General features: G+C 44.2%; 1 protein-coding gene across 1 annotated transcript in view; it reads left to right on the forward strand.

Annotated features, from left to right (window-relative positions):
- The window catches only part of camk4 (calcium/calmodulin dependent protein kinase IV), a 130,390-nt gene that overhangs the window by 26,822 nt on the left and 75,848 nt on the right, over positions 1 to 27,720 (forward strand). The window contains exon 3 of the mRNA XM_033017417.1: positions 15,426 to 15,488. Coding sequence (XP_032873308.1) covers positions 15,426 to 15,488 — 63 coding nt within the window. The remainder of the gene's footprint in view (positions 1 to 15,425; positions 15,489 to 27,720) is intronic.

Genomic DNA, 27,720 nt, shown 5'->3' on the forward strand with positions numbered 1-27,720 from the left:
CATGGTACACCAGTCATTAAAAGTAGGCATGCAGCAGGCAGTGAAGAAAGCGAATGGTATGTTAGCATTCATAGCAAAAGGATTTGAGTATAGGAGCAGGGAGGTTCTACTGCAGTTGTACAGGATCTTGGTGAGACTACACCTGGAGTATTGCATACAGTTTTGTTCTCTAAATCTGAGGAAGGACATTATTGCCATAGAGGGAGTGCAGAGAAGGTTCACCAGACTGATTCCTGGGATGTCAGGACTTTCATATGAAGAAAGACTGGATAGACTCGGCTTGTACTCGCTAGAATTTAGGAGATTGAGGGGGGATTTTATAGAAACTTACAAAATTCTTAAGGGGTTGGACAGGTTAGATGTACGAAGATTGTTCCCGATGTTGGGGAAGTCCAGGTCAAGGGGTCACAGCTTAAGAATAAAGGGGAAATCCCTTAGGACCAAGATGAGAAAAACTTTTTTCACACAGAGAGTGGTGAATCTCTGGAACTCTCTGCCGCAGAAGGTAGTTGAGACCAATTCATTGGCTATATTTAAGAGGGAGTTAGGTGTGGCCCTTGTGGCTAAAGGGATCAGGGGGTATGGAGAGAAGGCAGGTACGGGATACTGAGTTGGATGATCAGCCATGATCATATTGAATGGCGGTGCAGGCTCGAAGGGCCGAATGGCCTACTCCTGCACCTATTTTCTATGTTTCTAAGACGTTGATGAACTTTCTTCGTGATTGCATCAATGTGCTGGGCCCAGGACAGATCTTCAGAGATAGACACGCCTGGAACTTGAAACATTTTACTCTTCTACTGTTGTCCTGCTGATGAAGACAGATCCATGGATCCCTGGCCTTCTTTTCCTAAAGTCAACAGTCAACTCTTGCTAACGATGAGAGCAAGATTATTGTTTGGCTCCATTCAATCATATTATCAATCTCTCTCCTGTACTGACTCATCATTACACATTATGTTTCCAAAAACAGTGGTATCATCAGCGAATTTAAAAAATGGCTTTGGATCCGTATCTGACCACACAGTCATGGGTATTGAGAGAGTGGAGCATCGGACTGAGCTCAGTCTTGAGGTCCTCCTGTGTTGATGGTTATTGAGGAGGAAGTGTTATTATTAATTCGTAGTGATTGTGGTCTGCCGATGTAGAAGGGATGAACAGAGACCCAGTGCTTTGAGTTTGATGATGTTCAGAGGCGACGATGGTATTGAACTCTGATTTGTAGTCAATGAACAGTAGCCTGTGTATGTGTTCTTATTATACGTACAATGCAGCATGGAGAGCTAGCAAGATCACATCCACTGTTGATCTATTAGAGTCACAGGTACAGCCCTTTGGCCCAACTTGCCCAACCGGCCAACATGTCCCAGCACCACTAGTCCCACCAGCCCATGTTTGGCACATATCCCTCTAAACCTGTCCTATCCATGTACCTGTCTAACTGTTTCTTAAATGTTGGGATAGTCCCAGCCTCAACTACCGCTTCTGGCAGCTTGTTTCACACACCCTCCACCCTTTGTGTGAAAAAGTTGCCGCTTAGATTCCTATTAAATCTTTTCCCCTTCACTTTAATCCTATGTCCTCTGGTCCTTGATTCACCTACTCTGGGCAAGTTACTCTGTGCATCTATCCGATCCATTCCTTTCATGATTTTATACGCTTCTATTAGATCACCCCTCATTCTCCTGTGTTTCAAGGAATAGAGTCACAGCCTACTCAACCTCTCCCTGTAGCTCAGACCCTCTAGTCCTGGCAACATAAATATTGTCTGTATCCTTTCTAGTTTGACATCTTTCCTATAACATGGTGCCCAAAACTGAACACAATACTCCAAATCTTATACAACTGCAACATGACCTCGCAACTTTTATACTCAATACTGTGACTAATGAAGGCCAATGTGCCTCAAGCCTTTTTAACCATCCTATCTACCTGCGACTCCACTTTCAAGGAATCATGCACCTACACTGCTAGATCCCTCTGCTCTACAACACTTCCCAGAGCCCTACCATTCACTGCGTAGGTACTGCCCATGTTAAACTTCCTAAAATGCAACATCTCACATTTCTCTCTATTAAATTCCATCAACCATTCCTCAGCCCACCTGGTCAATCAATCAAGATCCTGCTGCAATATTTCACAACCATCTTCACTATCTGCAAAACCACCCACTTTCGTATTATTTGCAAACTTGCTAATCTTGCCATGTATGTTCTCATCCAAATCATTGATAGAGATGATAAATAGTAACGGGCCCAGCACCGAACCCTGAGGCACACCACCAGGCACAGGCCTCCAGTCCGAGAAGCAACCTTCCACAATCACCCACTGCTTCCTTCCATGAAGCCAATTTTTATCCATTCAGCTATCTCTCCTTGAATCCCATGCAATTGTGGCGGTACACGTTAAAATGGGTCCAGGTCCTTATTAAGGCAGGAATTGCACCATAACCAACCTCTCAAAGCACTTCTTCACCATGGATTTTACTGCCATGAGTCTGTAGTTATTGATGCATGTCACTTTGCTCTTCTTGGGCAACCTCGGACTTTTGTAATGAGAGATTGAAAATGTTCGCAAAAACTTCAGCCAGTTGGCCGTGAAGATATTAAGAATGCAGCCATGTACACCATCGGTTCCGGACAGTAGTTGTGAAGGATCTTCTGACCTCGGCCTATTACTGTGATTGCTGTTAACGAGGGCTATGGGGGTCCGAGAAGGCACATCAAACAGAGTGCATAGAGCAACATCCCAGGAGTATAAACACACAGTTTGGAGAAAGTGATGTCACAGGGAGTAAAGGCAGCGTTTGATACCCAGCATAAGAGTTGGGTTGTTCTGTTGAGACTGTAGAAGACATTGGTAAGGTGACACTTGGAATATTGTGTGCATTTTTGGTAATCCTGCTGTAGGAAAATTGCCATTAAGCTGGAAAGAGTGCAAAGAAGATTTAAAAGAATGTTGCCAGAACTTGAGGACCAGAGTGATAGAGAGAGATACGGCAAGCTGTGACTTTATTCCTTGGAGCACAGGAGGCTGAGGGGTGCATGGGCAGCATGGATAAAGTGAATGCATAGTCATTTTCACAGGGAAAGTTACTCAAAATTTACTGGCCTAGGTTAAAGGTGAGAAGGGAAACATTTAAGAAACTTAAGGGGCAATGTCTTCACGCAGAGATTGGTGCGTATAAAGTGTGAGAGAAGGATAGAAAAGGTGCGAAATATGAAGCCGGTGGAAGAGTACAGGCAGAAGGGGAAAGGGAGAAATGGTGTGCATCCAGTTGCGGCACAGGAAATGAGCACTCGCTTGAGCCTCAGCTATGCCTGCTTTTTTGTTGGTCACATCGAATAGTCCATGTTCCAAATGTACAGTGGCACCATTCCCCATCTCTTTCTCTGCTACATTGACGACTGCATAGGAGCTGTCTACTGCACCCATGCTTAACCACTGGGTTTCTCCTTCTTTCTGGATATCTTCCCTGACCAAACGTTTCTGACTGGTTAGAATCACATGGACTCATTTTTGATCAAGCCAAGCCTTCCTTTTGACCTACATTCATAGATTCCAGTCCATCAGTCAATTTTGTTTGACTGTCAACCACACTTGAACCTCCATTTTCAGGCTGGTTCAAACTCTCACTATCTTGTGAACCGTCTTGTACCATTCCTGGTTCATCCGTTGGTACCTGTCCTTGAATAGAAACATAGAAACATAGAAATTAGGTGCAGGAGTAGGCCATTTGGCCCTTCGAGCCTGCACCGCCATTCAATATGATCATGGCTGATCATCCAACTCAGTATCCCGTACCTGCCTTCTCTCCATACCCTCTGATCCCCTTAGCCACAAGGGCCACATCTAACTCCCTCTTAAATATAGCCAATGAACTGGCCTCGACTACCCTCTGTGGCAGAGAGTTCCAGAGATTCACCACTCTCTGTGTGAAAAAAGTTCTTCTCATCTCGGTTTTAAAGGATTTCCCCCTTATCCTTAAGCTGTGACCCCTTGTCCTGGAGTTCCCCAACATCGGGAGCAATCTTCCTGCATCTAGCCTGTCCAACCCCTTAAGAATTTTGTAAGTTTCTATAAGATCCCCTCTCAATCTCCTAAATTCTAGAGAGTATAAACCAAGTCTATCCAGTCTTTCTTCATAAGACAGTCCTGACATCCCAGGAATCAGTCTGGTGAACCTTCTCTGCACTCCCTCTATGGCAATAATGTCCTTCCTCCGATTTGGAGACCAACACTGTACACAATACTCCAGGTGTGGTCTCACCAAGATTCTGTACAACTGCAGTAGAACCTCCCTGCTCTTATACTCAAATCCTTTTGCTATGAAAGCTAACATACCATTCGCTTTCTTCACTGCCTGCTGCACCTGCATGCCCACTTTCAATGACTGGTGTACCATGACACCCAGGTCAAGTTCAAGTTCAAGTTCAAGTGAGTTTATTGTTATGTGTCCCTGTATAGGACAATGAAATTCTTGCTTTGCTTAAGCACACAGAAAATAGTAGGCATTTACTACAAAACAGATAAATGTGTCCACATACCATGATATAATTATATACACACATGAATAAATAAACTGATAGTGCAAATAACAGAAAGTGGTTGGTAATAATCAGAGTTTTGTCCGAGCCAGGTTTAATAGCCTGATGGCTGAGGGGAAGTAACTATTCCTGAACCTGGTTGTTGCAGTCTTCAGGCTCCTGTACCTTCTACCTGAAGGTAGCAGGGAGATGAGTGTGTGGCCAGGATGGTGTGGGTCTTTGATGATACTGCCAGCCTTTTTGAGGCAGCGACTGCGATAAATCCCCTCGATGGAAGGAAGGTCAGAGCCGATGATGGACTGGGCAGTGTTTACTACTTTTTGTAGTCCTTTCCTTTCCAGGGCGCTCAAATTGCCGAACCAAGCCACGATGCAACCGGTCAGCATGCTCTCGACTGTGCACCTGTAGAAGTTAGAGAGAGTCTTCCTTGACAATCCGACTCTCCGTAATCTTCTCAGGAAGTAGAGGCGCTGATGTGCTTTTTTGATGATTGCATTAGTGTTCTCGGACCAGGAAAGATCTTCAGAGATGTGCACGCCCAGGAATTTGAAGCTCTTGACCCTTTCAACCATCGACCCGTTGATATAAATGGGGCTGTGGGTCCCCCTCCTACTCCTTCCAAAGTCCACAATCAGTTCCTTGGTTTTGCTGGTGTTGAGGGCCAGGTTATTGCGCTGGCACCATATGGACAGTTGCTCGATCTCTCTTCTGTACTCTGACTCATCCCCATCAGTGATACGCCCCACAATAGTGGTGTCGTCAGCGAACTTGATGATGGAGTTCGCACTGTGGTTCGCTAGGCAGTCATGGGTATAGAGTGAGTACAGCAGGGGGCTGAGCACGCAGCCTTGAGGTGCTCCCGTGCTGATTGTTATTGAGGCTGACACATTTCCACCAATACGAACAGACTGTGGTCTGTGGACGAGGAAGTCAAGGATCCAGTTGCAGAGGGATGCGCAGAGACCCAGTTCTGCGAGTTTGGTAACCAGTTTGGAGGGGATGATTGTGTTAAATGCCAAGCTGTAATCAATGAATAGCAGCCTGACATATGAGTTTTTGTTGTCCAAGTGGTCCAGTACGGAGTGGAGGGCCAGCGAGATCGCATCCACCATTGATCTGTTGTGGCGGTACGCGAACTGCAGTGGGTCCAGGTTTTTGTCGATGTAGGAGTTGATTTGCTCCATGATCAACCTCTCAAAGCACTTCATCACCACCGGCGTTAGTGCCACTGGTCGATAGTCATTGAGGCATGTCACCTTACTCTTCTTGGGCACCGGTATAATTGATGCCCTTTTAAAGCAGGTGGGGACCTCAGACCTCAGAAGTGAGAGGTTGAAAATGTCCGTAAAAACTCCCGCCAGTTGGTCCGCACAGGTTTTTAGAACACGACCGGGTATACCATCAGGACCAGGTGCTTTTCTCGCTGCATCTCCCCTTTTCCTAGTCGGCCACCATTTAGATAATAGTCTGCTTTCCTGTTTTTGCCACCAAAATGGATAACCTCACATTTATCCACATTATACTGCATCTGCCAAACATTTGCCCACTCACCCAGCCTATCCAAGTCACCTTGCAGACTCCTAGCATCCTCCTCACAGCTAACACTGCCCCCCAGCTTAGTGTCATCCGCAAACTTGGAGATATTGCCTTCAATTCCCTCATCCAGATCATTAATATATATTGTAAATAGCTGGGGTCCCAGCACTGAGCCTTGCGGTACCCCACTAGTCACTGCCTGCCATTGTGAAAAGGACCCGTTTACTCCTACTCTTTGCTTCCTGTTTGCCAGCCAGTTCTCTATCCACATCAATACTGAACCCCCAATGCCGTTTGTTTTAAGTTTGTATACTAATCTCTTATGTGGGACCTTGTTGAAAGCCTTCTGGAAGTCCAGATACACCACATCCACTGGTTCTCCCCTATCCACGCTACTAGTTACATCCTCGAAAAATTCTATAAGATTCGTCAGACATGATTTACCTTTTGTAAATCCATGCTGACTTTGTCCAATGATTTCACCACTTTCCAAATGTGCTGCTGGTAACCAAATTATCTGACTTGTCTAATTGATCTGGTTACAAACCTGTCTGTACTTGCATAGGCATGACATGGTCAATGTGTACTTGTCTCACCTTCCCACTTCCAAACACCTTGCCCAAGTATGTCTGTGGTCCGCACTTTCTCACTACTCTTCCAGGTAACCACTTCACCCATTTGTGATGATGGATTTTCACCTTTACCTTTTGATTCAACTCAACACTCCTTTCCTTTACTCTACTTCTGTCATGATATGCTTTTTATTTCTCCTGTTTCTCTTCTACTGTTTGAGCCAAGTTTGGTTTCAATAGTGAAAACCTTGTTCTGGGTTTTCTCTTCAAGGACAGTTCAGCTGGCATATGACCAGTAGTGGTGTGAGGTGTGTTCCGATATGTAATCAGAAAGTTAGCCAGTTTGTGAGACAGAGACAACTGTCTTTTCTTTGGATTTGGATCCAGCAGTTGTTTGACTAATGCACGCTTCGTTCTGCTGCTCCATTTGAAGCGGGATGGTATGGAACGACTCTAGTGTGTTTTACACCATTCCCTTTCATGAATTGTGCAAACTCTTGTGAACAGAATTGAGGTCCGTTATCAGACACAATTTCCTCTGGAAATCCATAGGACGCAAACAATCCTCGCAAAATGTCTATAGTTTTGCTCGATGTCGATTTGTTCATCGGAAACGCCTCAACCCACTTGGAGTGACAATCACAATGAACAACTGTTGTCCATCTAACTCTGCAAAATCAACATGTAATCTTTGCCGCTCTAGCCGGACATTTCCATGGCTTTAGCGGTACTATTGGTGAATTCTTTCCCACTGCTTTAGGTGCTAGTGGAATCAAGGGATATGGGGAGAAGGCACGGGTTATTGATTGGGGACGATCAGCCATAATCACAATGAATGGCGGTGCTGGCTCGAAGAGCCGAATGGCCTCCCCCTGCACCTATTTTCTATGTTCCTATGCTTGACATGTGCTACACTCTTTCACCGTTTGTTCTATGTCCTTATCTAGACCAGGCCACCATAGATAGCTTCCAGCAAGACTCTTTGTTAGACACATTCCCAAATGCTGATCATGAAGATGTCCTAGCAATTTTATTCCATATCTTTCAGGGATTACAACTCTCGCTCCCCACATGGCACACCCTTGGTCTACCGAGAGTTCATTCCTACGTACAAAGAATGGTTTCAGTTCTGTCTCTGAATCCGGCAATTTGTTTGGCCATCCATTTGTAACATACTCCTGCACCCTTGACAAAAGTCTGTCAGTGCGAGTAGCCTTCTGAATGTCCCCTGATGTGATAGGTAACTCATCTACATGAGAGAAATAAAACACGTCCTCTCTGTTTGGGGTAACCTACGATTCAAAAAGTAATCTAGACATGGTGTCAGCATTGCTGTGCTCTGCTGCCTAAAGCCCCATCCCACTTAGGAGACCTATACAGCAACCTCTGATGACCTTGCCCGTCACCCAAGGTTTTCATGAGGTCACCAGAGGTTTTGGTCACTCTCCCTAATGGTCGAAAGTGGTTTCCGCGGTGGTCGAGGTTTCACCTAGGTTGTTGCTATTATTTCATTATGTTTAAAACCGGCCTCGACTAAAAATAGGTTGCCGTTTTAAAAATCAATAATTTTTTAGTTGCAGGTCTAGTCGAAGCCGGTTTTCTTCATAGTCAAGGAAGGTTTTCAACATATGCGTGGGAGGTGGTAGGAGGTTGCAGGTCACCTCGACCTTGATTTTTTTTTTTTGGGTGGAGGGTAAGGTCACCAGTGGTTGCTGTTTAGGTCTCCTAAGTGGGATAGGGACTTTACAATACTGAATATCATACTAAGGTAGACAAAAATGCTGGAGGAACTCAGTGGGTGAGGCAGCATCTGTGAAGGAATAGGTGGCGTTTCGGGTTGAGTCCCTTCTTTCAATATCATACTGGTATGCAGACAATATCAATGCCCATCTTTGCATTCTGGCTGCTGCCAGAGTTGGTATGTGTGCTTTAGGATTTAGGATCACTGTCAACGACTTGTGATCTGTCTCGATTACAAACCTTCTACCATACAAGTATTTGTGACACCTCCTATCGTCAAAAATCAATGCAAGAGCCTCTCGCTCTATTTGCGCATAATTTCTCTCGCACTCAGTGTTCTAGAACGCAAATACTATTGGCCTCTCCTCCATTTTCTAGCACATGAGAGATCACAGCACCAACACGGTATGGCGAAGCATCACATGCTAACTTCATTTGCTTATTGACACCGTAATGAACAAGCATTGTACTCTGCCAACTGAGCTTTACGAGACTTGAAAGCTTGGTCAAATTCACGTGTCCACTTCCATGGTACATCTTTTCTCAAGAGCTCGTTCAAGGAATGTAAACAGGTGGACAGATTTGGCACGAACTTCCCATAATAATGCACTAATCCTAAAAAGGATCGGATCTCAGAGATGTTTCTGGGAGTGGACGCGTTCTTGATCGCATCAACTTTACCCTTTTTTTTTAAATCAAAAATATTTATTCAAATATTAAAATCGTATTTACAACACAATAAAATAAAACAGAACCCACAACCATAGTACTAGACAAAACAGTCCAGGCTACATTCAACCACCCTCGGTGCCCAATGGTCCCGGAAAACCCCCAGGGTGCCCGTGGGGCCTTTCTAGTACCACCTGGGCGTGGACGTAACCCCGGAATAGGGGCAGGCAGCTGGCTCGGGTAGAGCCCTCTTCCCCCTGGCGCCGTGACTCGCGGATTGCCAGCTTGGCCAGGCCCAGGAGCAACCCAAGCAGGACATCTTCAGCCCTACCCTCTCCCCTACGCACAGGGTGTCCAAAGATGAGGATGGTGGGTGAAAAATGAAGCCAGGAGCAGCCCCAACAACTTTACCCTCGGTGGGGTGTAGACCATCCTTGTTTATCTTATGACCCAAATACTCTACCGAGTTCTGAAAGATCTCACACTTCTGTGCCTTCACTCGTACACTGTGTGTTTCAAGGCGTTTGAGTACCACTTCCAACCTTTCATCATGTGTCTGCCTGCCAGGGGCTGAGATGAGGATGTCATCCAAGTAACACACCACACCTTCAATTCCCTCTAGAATTTGTGTCATCACCCCTTGAAAAATCCCTCAGGCTGATTATATGCCAAATGGGAGCCTATTGAACTGAAACAATCCAAATGCGTGTTGATAGTCAGCTTGGATTTTGAATTGTCATCTGCACCTAACTGCAAGTAGGCATTTGTCAAGTCCATTTTTGTGAAGACTTGGCCGCCTGTGAGGGTGCTAAACAAATCCTCTGCCGTTGGTAGGGTATCTGGTATGCTATCTTCAAGTACCTGGTTTACAGTTACATTATAATCCCCACAAAATCTAACACTACCATCAGGTTTAGGTACAACTACAATGGGTGTTGCCCGTTCACTACTTTCTACCTTACTGGTCATGTTCTCAGCTACAAGTCTTTTCAGTTCTTTCTCAACCTTGTCCTAAAGTGCATACGGCACAGCCCGGGGTTTGTAATGCACCCTTCACGCGTACTTTCGCCTTGTACCCCTTGATTAGCTCTCCCTGGTCGCTGAACACCTTCGGATGTTGCTCGATTACGTCCTCCGGACACTTGAATTCTTCGTGAACGAGGAATATCTCGTTCCAGTTGATCTTTAAGATCTGCAACCAATTCCTACCTAGTAAAGCAGGCTTATCTCCCTTTACAACTACGAGAGGCAACTCCGCCTGTTGCCCCTTATACATAACTGGTACCTGTACACTTCCTAACACTGGAATTTTCTCTCCAGAGTAACCACATAGCTCGATTCGCTTCGCTTCCAAAGGAATTTGACTCAGCTTCTCCAAATACACAGATTCTGGAATCACGGTCACAGATGCTCCTGTGTCGACTTCCATGCTAACATGAGCTCCATTCAACTGGACTTGCACGGACACATTCTTTGTCTTCCGGTTCGCTAAAAATTGCTGCAGATGGTATACATGTCGAGAGGCTCTTCCTCTGCCTGCAGTTGATCAAGTCAAGTCAAGTTTATTCGTCACATACACATACGAGCTGTGCAGTGAAATGAAAAGTGGCAATGCTCGCGGACTTTGTGCAAAAAGACAAACAAAGAAACAACCAAACAAACTACAAACAGAATGGAACAGAACCACATATCATTTTACATATTAAATATTGTGGGCGGAAGGAAAAAGGGAAAAGAACAGCAATTAAAAAAAAAAAAAAGCAGTAGAGTGGTACAGTAAAGTTAGTAAAGTTAAGAGATAGGAGTTTACAGTCCTAATGGCCTCTGGGAAGAAACTCCTTCTCAGCCTCTCCGTTCTCACAGCATGGCAACGGAGGCGTTTGCCTGAACGTAGCAGCTGGAACAGTCCGTTCGTTGCAGGGGGGGAAGGGGTCTCCCATGATCTTATTGGCTCTGGAGTTGCACCTGCAGAGGGGCGAGTGAAGTTCCCAAAGTGTGTTCAGCCGATCGCACTACTCTCTGCAGAGCCTTCTTGTCCTGGGCAGAGCAATTCCCAAACCAGATTGTGATATTTCCGGACAAGATGCTTTCCACAGCCGCTGAGTAGAAGCACTGGAGGATCCTCGGAGACACTCTGAATTTCCTCAATTGCCTGAGGTGGTAAAGGCGCTGCCTTGCCTTACTCACGAATGCTGCGGCGTGTGATGTCCATGTCATATCCTCAGAGACGTGTACTCCCAGGTATTTAAAACAGCTCACCCTATGCACAGTATCCCCATTTATCCTCAATGGTGTGTACGTCCTTGGATGATGTGCCCTCCTAAAGTCCACGATCAGCTCCTTAGTTTCTTTGATGTTCAAGAGGAGGCTGTTGTCCTGACACCAGAGTGCCAGATCAGCCACCTCCTCCCGGTAGGCCTTCTCATCGTTGTCTGAGATAAGGCCCACCACCACAGTGTCATCAGCAAACTTGATTATTGAGTTGGAGCTGAACCTAGCCACACAGTCATATGTGTACAGGGAGTACAATAGGGGGCTGAGGACGCAATCCTGGGGCGATCCTGTGCTCAGGGTGAGGGACTTCGATGTATTCCCTCCCATCTTGACCACCTGGGGCCTGGCAGTGAGAAAGTCCAGGCCCCAGGCACACAGGGGGGTGTTGAGCTCTAATTCCAGTAGCTTCTCGGCCAGTCTGGTGGGGACTATCGTGTTGAAGGCTGAACTGAAGTCCCCATGTAGCCCCCCTTCTGGCTGTCAAGATGAGAGAGAGCGGTGTACAAAACCTGGGAGACCGCATCGTCCGTGGATTTGTTCGGACGGTATGCGAATTGTAACGTGTCCATGTTGCGAGGGAGGAAGGCGCAGATGCGTTTCTTCACCAGCCTCTCAAAGCATTTCATGACTACCGAGGTGAGGGCCACCAGACGGTAGTCATTCAGACAGGCTGGGAAGGCATGGATCCACAGAATGCAGCGACTGAAGATGCTTACTTGTTGTTGAACCTGTGCTCTGCTTAGCCTTTCGTCAAGCTTTTGCTAGATGTCCCGTCTTGTGACACGAATAACACTCCGCCTTGAAGAACGGACAAAACTGCTAGATGTGAGCCCAAACAGCGATAAGATGACTTTGCAGTAGTCTTGCTACCCTTTCATGGATAACGATTCTCTGATGTCTTTGTCGACATGCGTCTTTGGTTTGCTGGACTGCAGCTTGTTCAACTCTTCCGCTGGTTGTCTAGAATTTGTCCTGGCTTCTCTAGAACCACTCTCTGCCATATCCATTGACAAAGCACTTTTACAAGCTGTTTCAAATGTCAGGTCATACACCATCATCAGCTTACTTCGGATCCGCTCACTTCTCGGTCCACACACGAAACGGTCTCTTAACGCCCGATCTTGGAAATTTCCAAAATTACAATGAATTGACAACTTGAGTGTCACAATAAAATGACTAATGCCCTCCTCTGGATGTTGGAATCTTGTTCCAAATCGAAAGCTTTCAGCTGTTTCTAAGGGTCATAATGTTCTGTTAACTTCTTAAGAATATCCTTCAACGGCGTGTCCTTTGGTTTCGTTGGAGCTAACAAATTCTTTACCGTTTCATAAACATCGGGACCCATTTCAGTGAGGAAAATTGCTCTTTCCATAGCTTGAGTTGCTTCATTCAAACGCCTTGATTCCACATTAGAAGCTTCTACTTCAGTAATGTTATTTGCAGCAAGGAATATCTCTAAACGTTCGATGTACGCACTGAACGTTTCCCGGCTTTGCTGGAACTTACCCAATCGTCCGATGTACCCGCTGAGCACTGCGATTTGGGATTTCTAACAGTCTCACCACACATGCTTCATGAACCCAAATGTTGTGACCGGATTTTCAGCTTTCCGTGAAACCAAAAGTTATGCAATACTTCTCCGTGCATCTGTAGAACTCCTGATCTACACAAAGAAATAAAGCTGGGGAATCCGCGATCCCATCCTCGTCGCCATTTTGTGATATCGTATGCTCAGGCACAGTGTATTGTGGTTTATTAAATCATTTACAATCCTCTGACACAAAGGTGGTGCTATTACACACACTCTTCCACCTATATTCCTTCCTCTGGCTGCACATTGCATGCCTCTTCTATCCTTATCTCCTTCTCTCGCCTTTGTCCAATCATTTGCCATTCAAACCCCCCCCCCCCCACCCCCTCACCTGATTCCACCTTTCACTTGCATGGCTTTGTCCTGCCCACACCTCTCTTGCAGCTTTCTTCCCACCCCCCTACTACAATCAGTGTAAAGAAAGGTCCTGACCCAAAACATCGACTATCCATGTTCCCCAGAGATGCTGTCTGACCCTATGCGGTACTTCAGCACTTTGTGTATATTTCTGGGTTAAAGACTGGGTTGGACTGGTGGGAATGGAGAGTGTGCTTGCAAATAGAATGAGAAGGGGGAGAGAGAGAGAGGGAGAGAGAGAGGGAGAGGGAGGGGGAGGGGGAGGGGGGGGGGAGGGGGGAGAGAGAGAGAGAGCTAAATGGTAGTGAAAACATTGATTATACTATGGAGTGTCAGATGTCAGATCAATTCCCTTGTAGTCACAGTAATACAGCAAGGAAACAGGCCTTATGGCCATGGCCCAACCTGTCGGGCAGCACGGCTGCCCAGCCAGCAGCTGTCTGTCTCTTCATCTTCTATTTTTATTTTAAGTTAGTTAAAGTGTTTTGTTGGAGGTCTAGACTTTTTTTATGTGGGGGGTGGGGGGGGGAAGGGGGAAACTACCTTTCAGGGTCCCTACCTGGTCGGAGAGGCGGCTTTTCTCCGGGCTGCAGCTTCGACCAGTCCTCGCGGCCTACCAGCGGGCCTGGAGCGGCGTTTCCTGAGGGGACCGCCCAGAACCACGGTTATCGGCGGCGGCACAGCGCTGGAGCGCTATCGCGGAGCGGGCGATGCCTTGCCTGGGTCGCCGCGCTGGAGCTCCGGTGAGCTGAGACTGCCGGGAACAACATCGCGGAGCTGCGGGTCTGTGGAGCGGCCAGCTGCGGGCGGCGGCGCTGAACTTTAAACCGGGAGCCTGGTATCTCGCGACGAGATCGCCAGTTGTGGAGCTCCAACCGGCGTGGCCTTGTCGGCTTCCGAAGCCGCGGCCTCCAGTGCGGAAGCGGCCGTTCCAGGGTTCCCAGGCCGCTGGGAGGACTCTCCCGACGCCGGAGCAACATCACCCGGCGAGAACGGCCAGGAACATCGGGCCTCCGTAGAGGCAACTGTGGAGGCCTCAATGGGCCCAACTATGGGTGAACTGGGGTTGGGGACTGGACTTTGTGCCTTCCCTCATGGTGGGAGCCATTGTGGGGGGATGTTCTATGTGTTTAAGACTCTCATTGGTGTTGTCTGTATTCTTTTTTTGTCTGCTGCAAAATGGCAAAAAGCATTTCACTTCACTACACCTAGGTGTATGTGAATGTGACTAATAAAATACCTTTGATACTTTGATACCATGCTAACCAAATTACTTAAGTGAGCTGGTCAGACTTACCTGTGCCTGGCCTGTATCCCTCCAAATCTTTCCTATCTTTCTAAGTATCTTTTAAATGTTGAGATTGTACCCGACTCACCCACTTCCTCTGGCAACTCGTTCCATGTATGCTAAAAATAATTGCCCCTCAGTTTCCTTCTTTTCTCCCCTTAAACCTCTGCCCTCTAGTTTTTGACTCCTCCACCCTGGGGCAAAGACTCATAAGGTCATAAGTGATAGGAGTAGAATTAGACCATTTGGCCCATCAAGTCTACTCTGCCATTCAATCATGGCTGATCTATCTCCCTCCTAACCCCATTCAGTCTTCTCCCCATAACCTCTGACACCTGTTTTGTGGTTATTCATCTTAACTATGCCTCTCGTTATATCATTTACATCCATCAGCCTCCTACGCTCGAGGGAAATTAGACCCAGCCTATTTAGCCTCTCCTTATAATTCAAATGCTCCAGACCTGGTTACATCCTTGTAAATCTTTTTTGCACCCTTTCTAGTTTAATCATAATATTTCAAAGGTAGCCAGTGAGAAGTTATAGACTGTTCAGTAAAACCAGAAACTGCTGTATATGCTCAGCAGATCAAGAAGCAATTGGAAAGAGAACTGGGTCTTGCCTAACCATAAATATCTTAAAATGTTCTGATTTTATTCCAGATTTCCAGCATCTGTAGGTTTTGGGTTTTTCATTTTCTCAATTGCTTTAGAGTTACCACCACCTACACTTAAATAAATTGAAACTAAAACAGATGTAGAATAATTTTGAGCTAGAAAACAAGTTAAAAAAATTATCATTACATTTATATTACGGAAAAGCTAAGTTATATTTAATTTTCTATTGTTTCACAGATAGATAAAAAAGTAGTTCGGACTGAAATAGGAATTCTACTTCGACTCTCTCATCCAAATATTGTAAGTATGATTGACTATATTCACCATAATATCCAACTTTCTTACTTATTAATACAATTTTCCATCTTTTTCTTTAAATCATTTGTATTTATGTAGTGTATATCCCAAAGTAAGATATATCCAACAGGATGCGCTTGGTCACTGTGGGGCTCCCTCCCCTCCCACCTCCTGTGCTTCTTGCTATCGACGGTGGCTTTATCCACTGCCAGTTCCAGCAAGAAGCAGCAGGAGGGGAGGGGAGGGAGCCCCACAGTGACCGAGCGCATCCTGTTGGTGGCACTGTCCTAAGGAAAGCACTGTCCCCAGGGGCTACAACATGGGATGCAACAACAGCCGGGTCATGGGACCGTGCGGTGGGTGAAGAACTGCTGCACCTTGAGAGTGGAGGGAGGCGTCGGAAGCCGGGGCTGTAAACGGCTAAGGAGACGGTGGAAGTTGCTGGTGTCAGCAGGTCCTTCCGCTATATCTGAAATCCGTTAAAAAACTTTTAATAGTATACTAGACCAAGTGGGCCCCTCCCCCCAATGTGGGGAGGGGGGGGGGCGGGGGCGGTGTCACACAGAGGGCTGGTCCCCGAGCGCAGCATCGGCGCTTACCCCGGAGACAGGCAATCCCCGGAGCCAATCACCCGTTCCCCCAACATAACCCGTTCGCCCAACGCAATATTCCACCACTCACCCTCTCCCCCAACTGCACAGGCGCGGCTCATTTCCCCTCATCCCCCAACACTACCTCCCCCTCCTCTTCACCCTCCCTCTTCTCTCCCCTCACCTCCACTCCCTCCTTCACCTTTCTCTCCCTCTCCTTTCCCCTACCCTCAGTCACTCCCTACCCTCAGTCACTACCCTCCCACCCTCCAGAACCCCTCTCCCCTCCCTACCTCCATGACCCGTTGGGCCCCGTTTCCCCAACGCATTATTCCACCAATCACCCGTTTTCCCTCACACAACCTGTTTCCACCACTCGCCCGTTCCCCCAACGCAACACGTTCCCCCAATGCAATTCTTCAGACCTGAATGATCTCAGCCGATGAAATGAGACAACTGTCACACCAAAGATAGACACAAAATGCTGGAGTGACTCAGTGGGACAGGCAGCATCTCTGGAGAGAAGGAATGGGTGGTGTTTCGGGTCGAGACCATTCAGACTCAGTCTTGAGGTCTGAAGAATAGTCTCAACCCGAAACGTCACCATTCCTTCTCTCCAGAGATGCTGCCTGTCCCACTGAGTTACTCCAGCTTTTTGTGTCCATCTTCGACAATAGGTTCAGGAGTAGGCCATTCGGCCCCTCGAGCCAGCACTGCCATTCAAAGTGATCATGGCTGATTATCCCCAATCAGTATCCCGTTCCTGCCTTCTCCCCATATCCCCTGACTGCTATCTTTAAGAGCCCTATCTAGCTCTCTCTTGAAAGTATCCAGAGAACCGGCCTCCACCGCCTTCTGAGGCAGAAAATTCCCCAGACTCACAACTCTCTGTGAGAAAAAGTGTTTCCTCGTCTCCGTTCTAAATGGCTTACCCCTTATTCTTAAACTGTGGCCCCTGGTTTTGGACACCCCCAACATCGGGAACATGTTTCTTGCCTCTAGCGTGTCCAATCTCTGGTGGTGAATCTCTGGAATTCTCTGCCACAGAAGGTAGTTGAGGCCAGTTCATTGGCTATATTTAAGAGGGAGTTAGATGTGGCCCTTGGGACGACAGATGGCACAATGGGCTAAGTGTTCGGCAGGCAACCGGAAGGTAGCCGGTTCGAATCCCGCTTGGAGTGCATACTGTCGTTGTGTCCTTGGGCAAGACACTTCACCCATCTTTGCCTGTGTGTGAATGTGTGTGAGTGATTGGTGGTGGTCGGAGGGGCCGTAGGCACAGATTGGCAGCCACACATCCGTCAGTCTGCCCCAGAGCAGCTGTGGCTACAGAAGTAGCTTACCACCACCGAGTGTGACTGAGGAGTGAATGAATAATGCGATGTAAAGCGCCTTGAGTATTAGAAAGGCGCTATATAAATCCCATCCATTATTATTATTATAAAGGGATCAGGGGGTATGGAGAGAAGGCAGGTACAGGATACTGAGTTGGATGATCAGCCATGATCATATTGAATGGCGGTGCAGGCTCGAAGGGCCGAATGGCCTACTTCTGCACCTAATCTCTATGTTTCTATGTTTCTAAACCCTTCACAAGCTTATATGTTTCAATAAGATTCCCTCTCATCCTTCTAAACTCCAGAGTACAAGCCCAGCTACTCCATTCTCTCAGCACATGACATTCCCGCCATCCCGGGAATTAACCTTGTAAACCTACGCTGTACTCCCTCAATAGCAAGAATGTCCTTCCTCAAATTAGGGGACAAAAACTGCACACAATACTCCAGGTGTGGTCTCACTAGGTCCGTGTACAACTGCAGAAGGACCTCTTTGCTCCTATACTCGACTCCTCTTGTTATAAAGGCCAACGTGCCATTCGCTTTCTTCACTGCCTGCTGTACCTGCATACTTACTTTCATAGACTGATGAACAAGGACCCTCAGATCCCATTGTACTTCCCCTTTTCACAACTTGACGCCATTTAGATAGTAATCTGCCTTCCTGCTTTTTATATCAAAGTGGATAACCTCGCATTTATCAACATTAAACTTCATCTGCCATGCATCTGCCCACTCTCCACCTGTCCAAGTCACCCTGCATTCTCATAGCATTCTCACGGTTCACACTGCCACCCAAACTTTGTGTCATCTGCAAATTTGCTAATGTTACATTGAATCCCTTCATCCATATCATTGATGTTTATTGTAAATAGCTACGGTCCCAGCACCGAGCCTTGCAGTACCCTACTAGTCACTGCCTGCCATTCTGAAAGGGACCCGTTAATCCCTACTCTTTGTTTCCTGTCTGCCAACCAATTTTCTATCCATGTCAGCACTCTACCACCAATACCATGTGCCCTAATTTTGCCCACTAATCTCCTATGTGGGACCTTATCAAATGCTTTCTGAAAGTCCAGGTACACCGCATCCACTGGCTCTCCCTTGTCCATTTTCCTAGTTACATCCTCATAAAATTCCAGTAGATTAGTCAAGCATGATTTCCCCTTCGTAATTCCATGCTGACTCGGACCAATCCTGTTACTGCTATCCAAATGTGCGGCTATTTCATCTTTTATAATTGACTCCAGCATCTTCCCCACCACCGATGTTTCGGTTAAAACAGATTACAGATTACCTGGTGTTTTGAGCGTGGGAGCTTGTGTGCGTTACGGAGACAACCAGACGGTATTACTATGTTTAAACAATAAATAAAACGTGCTTCTTGTTGTCAAGTGGTGGGGGGAAGGAGATAAAATTATTTGTTGTCATGCACACTTGTCATTGGCCCGCCAGGGAATTTGTGTCCCCCCCATGTTTTGAAAGCGATTTACTATGGCTGGCAATATCCCGAGCCGTCTGTCCCCGCGGCCGGGGTGGGGGGTGAATCACCCGGTGTAGGTGTCGGGGGGGGGGGGTGAATCACCCCGTGTGTGGGTCGGGGTCCGGGGATCAGGGGGGGGGTGAAACACCTTGGTGTGGGGGTTGGGGTCCGATGGCGGTGCATTGCGGTCAGTGGCTCTGGGTGGGCGGAGGGACCGGCCTGTCCCACACTTCTGTTCCACCCAGCCCCGTGTGTGTGTGCGCTGCCGACTCGCAGCCTGTCACAGTGTGGCCGCACGGGGGAGACGAGGCGGAGGGCGACCGTGGTCGTGGGAGAGTGGGGGCTGTCCCGAGGAATGCGCTCCTTCGGCCGCTTACAACGTGATGATCGGGTTCAGGGTGCCCAGTCACCTATGGCTTGTGTAGGAAAATGACCCCCCACCCTCCGTCTCCACCAGCCAGTGATTTGATGGACACGGGTGTCTGGACCAATCGCTGACAAGTCCCGCTCCCCCCGGCGACGTCATGTCCAATGCACCTGTCCCCTACCCGTAGCCTCCACAACAGGCCGGCTCCATGCTGCAGGCAGGGCCGGAGTACGAAGGGGAGTGGGCGGGGTGGGGGGGGGGGGGTGACGTTAATAACTGGAGAAATAAAACATGAATTTTTCAATAAGGCGAATTTGGACTCCGGGGGGAAATCTCTAACGGGATGTGTAAAAATCTTACCGTTAGCACGTCTTTTTTTTGAGAAGATGTGAACACACGCTCACACTCACACACTTTTAATAATTACTAGACCAAGTCCTGAGTGAGCCTGCGGGCCGTGAGCAAAGCACGGAGCGATCTGAGGACGGTGAAAAGCAGTGGGGGGACCAGCCGATCGTGGCTTCCGTCAGCATGACAGAGCTGGGCCGGGGGGGGGGGGGGGGGGGGGGGGGGGGGGGGGGGGGTGAGGAAGTGGAGGAGAGCCCATATGCACCATATGATTCAGGAATACTATCTTGATTTACAATGCAAGACGATAGACAAATAAAGAATGGAGGAATTACATTTTGTAGTTGGAATATAAGGGGTGCCAATGAACCAATTAAGGGGGGTAAAATTTTTGCTCAACTAAAATCTTTGAAAAGCGACATAATGTTTTTGCAGGAAACGCACATGAAACAACAAACACAAATGAGATTAAAGGCGAAGTGCTTAGGTCAAACTACTACTCCTCATTTACTTCTAAATCTAGAGGTACGGCTATTCTTATTCGAAAAGGTATACCGTTTAAATTAAAGAATACTATATCAGATAAAGAGGGAAGGTATATTATAGTTTCGGGAGAAATATATGCAACCCCACTAACTATGATAAATATTTATACTCCGAATTTTGACAACCCCCAATTTTTTGATAAAATTATAGATATAATATCAGAGTTTAATTACCAAAATGTGATAATAGGGGGGGACTTCAACTGTGTTTTAGATTCATATCTAGATAAATCAGCAAAACAAAGGAGGAGTAATATAAAATCTAAGATTAGTGAACCTCTAAATACATTTATAAAAAATATCAATATAATAGATGTATGGAGATCTGCTAATCCAGTTGGAAGGGAATACTCGTTTTACTCTTCGGTACATAAAACTTATTCAAGAATTAATTATTTTTTAGTGGATATGAAATTAATGCCATATACAATCAATCCAACATACCACATTAGTAGTATCTCAGATCACTCTGCGTTGACATTTTCAGTAAAATTTGAGGGAATGCCGGTTAATAGATCTTTTTGGAGGTTTAATACATATTTTAAATGACGTACAAGGCTATCAATATTTAAAACAACAAATGAAACTTATTTTTGATACAAATGATACACCAGGTACCTCGCCTTCTTTATTATGGGAAACTTTTAAGGCATTTATTAGAGGAATTATAATTTCATATCAAATTTTTCAAAATAAAAAGAATAAGACAGAACAATGCACCAACAGAACAAATGTTGTTAGAACAAGAAATCAGACAGTTAGAGTTAGATAATGCTAAAGATTCCACGACAGATAAACACAATAAGATAATATTACTGAAATGTAAACTTAATCAAATTTTATCGGCAAGAGTAATAAGATTATTCCAAATTACAAAACAGGAACATTTTGAGTTTGGTGACAAACCACATAAGCTTTTAGCTCGCCAATTGAAAAAACAAGAAAAGGAAAATACTATAACTAAAATTAAATCAGAGAAAGGTGAATTACTAATACTACCTAAAGATATTAATAATAGATTTGCTCAATTTTACCAACATTTATACGCATCTAAAACTAAAATAGAAGATAGTAAAATTAAAAAAATTTTATATAACTGTAATCTTCCAAAACTGGACCTTTTGGAACAAGAGGAACTTGGAGCTCAAATTTCAATCAAAGAAATAGGTGAAACAATAAAATCGTTGAAAAATAGTAAGACACCAGGTGGTTTTAGTAATGAATTTTATAAAAAATTCCATGAGATAACGACCCCTTATTTATTTAATTTATACTCCCACGCTTTTAAAGAAAACAAACTACCTGAAACACTAGCAGAATCAACTATTACACTTATTCCAAAAAAAGATAAAGATTTAGAAGATCCGGGCTCATACAGAGCTATATCACTTTTAAATACAGACCAGAAAATCTTAGCAAAGACTTTAGCAAGAAGATATATTAGTAAATATATTAGTAAATTGATAAACCCTGATCAAACGGGGTTTATACCCAAAAGATACTCATTTAATAATTTGAGACGCCTGTTTAATATAATGTACTCACATAAAGTAGAGGAAGAAGATATATCAATTATTTCTTTCGACGCAGAGAAAGCATTTGATCAGGTAGAGTGGCAATACTTATATAAAGTACTGCAAAAATGTAATATGGGAGAGAATTTTATAACATGGGTAAAATTATTGTCTGATAAACCGATGGCAAGAATTTTAACTAACATGTTATCTCAAAATTTTCAATTATCAAGGGGTAATAGGCAGGGATGTGCGTTATCACCCCTGCTATTTGCCCTTATGATAGAACCTCTGGCTGAAAGTCTAAGAATTCATCCGAATATTCAGGGTTATAATACTAGGGACTCAAAGAATAAAATTTCATTATATGCAGACGATATACTTTTATATATTACAAAGTCACAAATGAGCATCCCAAATGTATTAAATTTAATAGAGGAATTTGGGTCTTTTTCTGGATATAGAATAAACTGGAATAAAAGTGAAATCATGACATTAAAACCTCAAGAACCTACACACTTACTGAAGTTCCCCTTTAAAATCGCAACAGAAAAATTTAAATACTTGGGTATTCAGATTACTAGAAAATATAAAGCATTATTCAACGCTAATTTTATACCTTTACTAAATAAACTTAATATGCTGATTAAATTTTGGAAAACACTTCCTTTATCATTATTAGGTAGAATAAATGCAATAAAAATGATCTTCCTAGCACAATTACTATACCTATTTCAGTCTATACCGTTATATATACCAAAATACTTTTTTTTTAAATTAGACTCTAATATTACTAATTTTATTTGGGACTATAGATCACATAGAATTACAAAAAAACACTTATGTAAACCAAAAGAGGTCGGGGGACTTTCACTCCCGAATTTTATGTATTATTACTGGGCAGTGCATATTAAGAATATAATTTATTGGCTGGATAGTTCTACCCAACAGACAGAATGGATAAAAATGGAGAAAGAGGATTGTCGTCCTTGTAATATAGGAATGATCCTCTTCTCCCCGAAAAAAACTGAACAACACAATATATAAGAAGAACCCAATTATATATGGTACAATAAGAATTTGGAAACAAATAAAATTATCTTTAAAATTAAGAAATTTATCATTGTTAATGCCAATAGCGAATAACCCTTTATTTAAACCATCTCTTATTGATAAAACATATAACCAATGGGAAAGTCTCGGAATTAGGATCGGTATATGTACGAAATGGGAAACTTACTATCATTCCAACAATTACAATTAAAATTTAAACTGAAAAACAACCAATATTTTAAATATCTTCAGATTTGCGATTTCATGAAAAAATATATACAAGGATATCACAAAATAACTCCTGAATTATTGGAAGAAGCAATGAATATTAAAGCTGACTCACAAAAATTAATATCATATTTATATAATAGTATTTTAAATATAGACCTACCATCGACAGAGGTACTTAGAGAAGAGTGGGAACGGGAACTAATGATAAAAATTACGAAGGTTACATGGGAAAAATACCTGATATATGTTCACAAATGTTCGATTAATGTAAGACATAATCTAATTCAATTTAAAATTTTACATAGATTATATTATTCAAAAACAAGATTGAACAAATGTTATCCAAATATATCCCCCATTTGTGATAAATGTTTATCCCAAAACGCAACTATAACACACTCCTTTGTTTCCTGCATAAAACTTTATAGATTTTGGAGTGATATTTTTGAAATATTTACAAAATTATTCAAGGTAAGAATGGAACCTCATACTGAAATGATTATATTTGGAATAATAGAAGATGGGAATAAATTGAACACATCTCAAAATTTATTTTTTAATTATGGTTTAATAATAGCAAAAAAATTAATACTTAAATTTTGGAAAAATACATCAATACCAACGCTTAAAATGTGGATTACAAGCATGTTGGACACCGCACATCTTGAGGAAATGCGATTCCTCCTAATGGATAAATCAGACCAATTCATAACGAGTTGGTCTCCATTTGTCGTCTTTTTGGAATCATATGGTGCAACACAATTGTAAAAGCTAACTGTTTCAGGACTGGACGAGGGATGGTCAAGATTATAAACAATGATTTCCTTACTTTTTTTTTCTTTATGTCTTATTCTCTTTTTTCTATTTTCTTTTCCTCAACGTTCTCCACTCATTCGTCTTTTTTCTTTTTCTTCACACACTATATATCTCACGTCTTTCTATCCTTTACTATCTAATTTCTTTTTCTTATTCTCATCTTTCTTTATTATAACAAAAAAAATAAGAAGCTGTATATAAAATGTATTATGAAAATATATATTAGGCACTTTGGTGCCATATGATTGTACTTCTAATAAAATAAAATATTAAAAAAATCAAAAAATCTGGGGAAATAATTGATCAAATTTAGAGAGGAGTCGATTTCCGAAATCATAAGTTAAATTGCTACCGAAATATGTAAAAATCTCAGCGTATTTGCGTCTGGTTTTCGAGAAAATACGTTTCAAAGGCAAAATGACACACACACACACACACACACACACACACACACACACACACACACACACACAGAGTTTTAAAAGTATACTAGAGCAAGTACAGACCCGTTGGGTCTGTTCCCGCAACACGCGGTTGCAAGGGGGGGGCGGCCTGACTTCATCGCGCAACATCACGCCCTAGGCATACACCGTCAAGACGCTGCGTACGACCTCGAGACGCTGCGTACGCCCGTCGAGACGCTGCGTACGCCCTCAATGCGCCTGCGGGCCAACAGGCAGTTGAGAGATGGGAGGAGAGAGAGGGGAAAAGGGGGGCTGAGAGGGGGGGAAGGGAAGGGGGGAGATGGGGTGAGAAGGGAGTGGGAGAGGTGGGGGAAGGGAGGGGGAGAGGTGGAGGGAAGGGCAGGCGCAAAGATTATAGTATCCTCTAATATCTTTGGGCAGGCGGGCGCGCTGGAGTCCAGCAGCAGGAGCCGTGGCGTGATCGTACTTGGAGGCAGATTGGTCGGCATGTGGGATTGTGACGTCAGCAGCTCATTTTAGATTTTAAAATGAGTGAGTGTGAGGGGGGGGGGGGGATTTCATTAAAAAACATGTACATAAAAATGTCCAAATGTTTTGAGGAGTGGATGAGTGAATGTAAAAGTGAAATCGCTAGGGAAATGGAAAAGAATCTTGTAGTTTTTCGGTGTTGTTTTGGTGGACCAAGGAATCAAAGGTCAAAGGCCAAATCTCTCTCTCTCTCTCTCTCTCTCTCTCTCTCTCTCTCTCTCTCGCTCTCTCTCTCTCTCTCTCTCTCTCTCTCTCTCTCTCTCTCGCTCTCTCTCGCTCTCTCTCTCACACACACACACACACACACACACACACACACACACACACACACACACACACACACACACACACACACAGTTTTAATATATAGATAGATAGATTTGATATATATGGATATGATATAGATAAATATCATAAAATGCAAGTGATCCATGTCTTGTGGAACAAACAGCACACAACCTTTCGATCATTATAACATGTTGACAATCACCCATATTTATTACTGGTCTTTTGGATTTAAGGAGCATTATTAATTTCATTGTTATTTTATTCTGAACCTTTTTTACCCACGTTAAATTTCTATTATGTTAAGCTGTCACTGTATGTCCTAAGGTTCTCCTTTTTGCCTTATTTTGCTCCATGTGTTAAGAACATAGAACAGTATCGCAGAGGAACAGGCATTTTGGCCCAAAATGTCTGTGGCAAATAAAGCGCTAACTCAAAGTAATCTCACCTGTCTGCACATGATCCATATCTCACAATTACAGTGGTACAGTGATTGTGTTGCTGCCTTACAACACCAGAGAGCTGGGTTCAATCATCACTGTGGGTGCTGTCTGAATGGAGTTTGTACGTTTTCCCACATGGATTGTCTCTTGGGTAGAGCTATAGATTTGCATCCCAAGACTCTGTCAATGCTGTTAAGAATCCTGTCAATAATCATATATTTTCCACCTTGTAGTTGACCTCCCAAAGTGAAACGCCTTATACTTGTATGAATTGGACACCATTTGTTATTTCTCCAACTGCTCTTTATCCTGCTATATATTTGACAACCTTCTTCATGAGTGGATGAGTTGAATGTGCAGATAGCTATTAATGACTATGATATAGTTGGGATCACGGAGACATGGCTCCAGGGTGACCAAGGATGGGAGCTGAACATCCAGGGATATTCAATATTCAGGAGGGATAGAGAGAAAGGAAAAGGAGGTGGGGTAGCGTTGCTGATTAGAGAGGAGATTAACGCAATGCAAAGGAAGGACATTAGTTTGGAGGATGTGGAATCGGTATGGGTAGAGCTGCGAAACACTAAGGGGCAGATAACGCTGGTGGGTGTTGTGTACAGGCCACCTAACAGTAGTAGTGAAGTTGGAGATGGTATCAAACAGGAAATTAGAAATGCGTGCGACAAAGGCAAAACAGTTATAATGGGTGACTTCAATCTACATATAGATTGGGTGAATCAAATTGGCAGGGGTGCTGAGGAAGAGGATTTCTTGGAATGTATGCGGGATAGTTATCTAAATTAACATGTAGAGGAACCAACGAGAGAGCAGGCTATTTTAGACTGGGTATTGAGTAATGAGGAAGGGTTAGTTAGCAGTCTTGTTGTACGTGCCCCCTTGGGCAAGAGTGACCATAATATGGTTGAGTTCTTCATTAGGATGGAGAGTGACATTGTTAATTCAGAAACAATGGTTCTGAACTTAAAGAAAGGTAACTTTGAGGGTATGAGACGTGAATTGGCCAAGATTGACTGGCAATTAATTCTAAAAGGGTTGACGGTGGATATGCAATGGAAGACATTTAAAGACTGCATGGATGAACTACAAAAATTGTTCATCCCAGTTTGGCAAAAGAATAAATCAGGGAAGGCAGTGCATCCGTGGATAACAAGGGAAATCAGGGATAGTATCAAAGCGAAGGATGATGCGTACAAATTAGCCAGAAAAAGCAGCATACCGGAGGACTGGGAGAAATTCAGAGACCAGCAGAGGAGGACAAAGGGCTTAATTAGGAAAGGAAAATAGATTATGAAAGAAAACTGGCAGGGAACATAAAAACTGACTGCAAAGTTTTTATAGATATGTGAAAAGAAAGAGATTAGTTAAAACAAATGTAGGTCCCTTGCAGTCAGAAACAGGTGAGTTGATCATGGGGAACAAGGATATGGCGGACCAATTGAATAACTACTTTGGTTCCGTCTTCACTAAGGAAGCCATAAATAATCTGCCGGAAATAGCAGGGGACCGCGGGTCAAAGGAGTTGGAGGAATTGAGTGAAATCCAGGTTAGCCGGGAAGTGGTGTTGGGTAAATTGAATGGATTAAAGGCTGATAAATCCCCAGGGCCAGATAGGCTGCATCCCAGAGTACTTAAGGAAGTAGCTCCAGAAATAGTGGATGCATTAGTAATAATCTTTCAAAACTCTTTAGATTCTGGAGTAGTTCCTGAGGATTGGCGGGTAGCAAACGTAACCCCACTTTTTAAGAAGGGAGGGAAAGAGAAAACGGGGAATTACAGACCAGTTAGTCTAACATCGGTAGTGGGAAAACTGCTAGAGTCAGTTATTAAAGATGGGATAGCAGCACATTTGGAAAGTGGTGAAATCATTGGACAAAGTCAGCATGGATTTACAAAAGGTAAATCATGTCTGACGAATCTTATAGAATTTTTCGAGGATGTAACTAGTGGCGTGGATAGGGGAGAACCAGTGGATGTGGTGTATCTGGACTTCCAGAAGGCTTTCGACAAGGTCCCACATAAGAGATTAGTATACAAACTTAAAGCACACGGCATTGGGGGTTCAGTATTGATGTGGATAGAGAACTGGCTGGCAAACAGGAAGCAAAGAGTAGGAGTAAACGGGTCCTTTTCACAATGGCAGGCAGTGACTAGTGGGGTTCCACAAGGCTCAGTGCTGGGACCCCAGCTATTTACAATATATATTAATAATCTGGATGAGGGAATTGAAGGCAATATCTCCAAGTTTGCGG

The sequence above is a fragment of the Amblyraja radiata genome, chromosome 3 (assembly GCF_010909765.2).
Source record: "Amblyraja radiata isolate CabotCenter1 chromosome 3, sAmbRad1.1.pri, whole genome shotgun sequence".
Taxonomy (NCBI): domain Eukaryota; kingdom Metazoa; phylum Chordata; class Chondrichthyes; order Rajiformes; family Rajidae; genus Amblyraja; species Amblyraja radiata.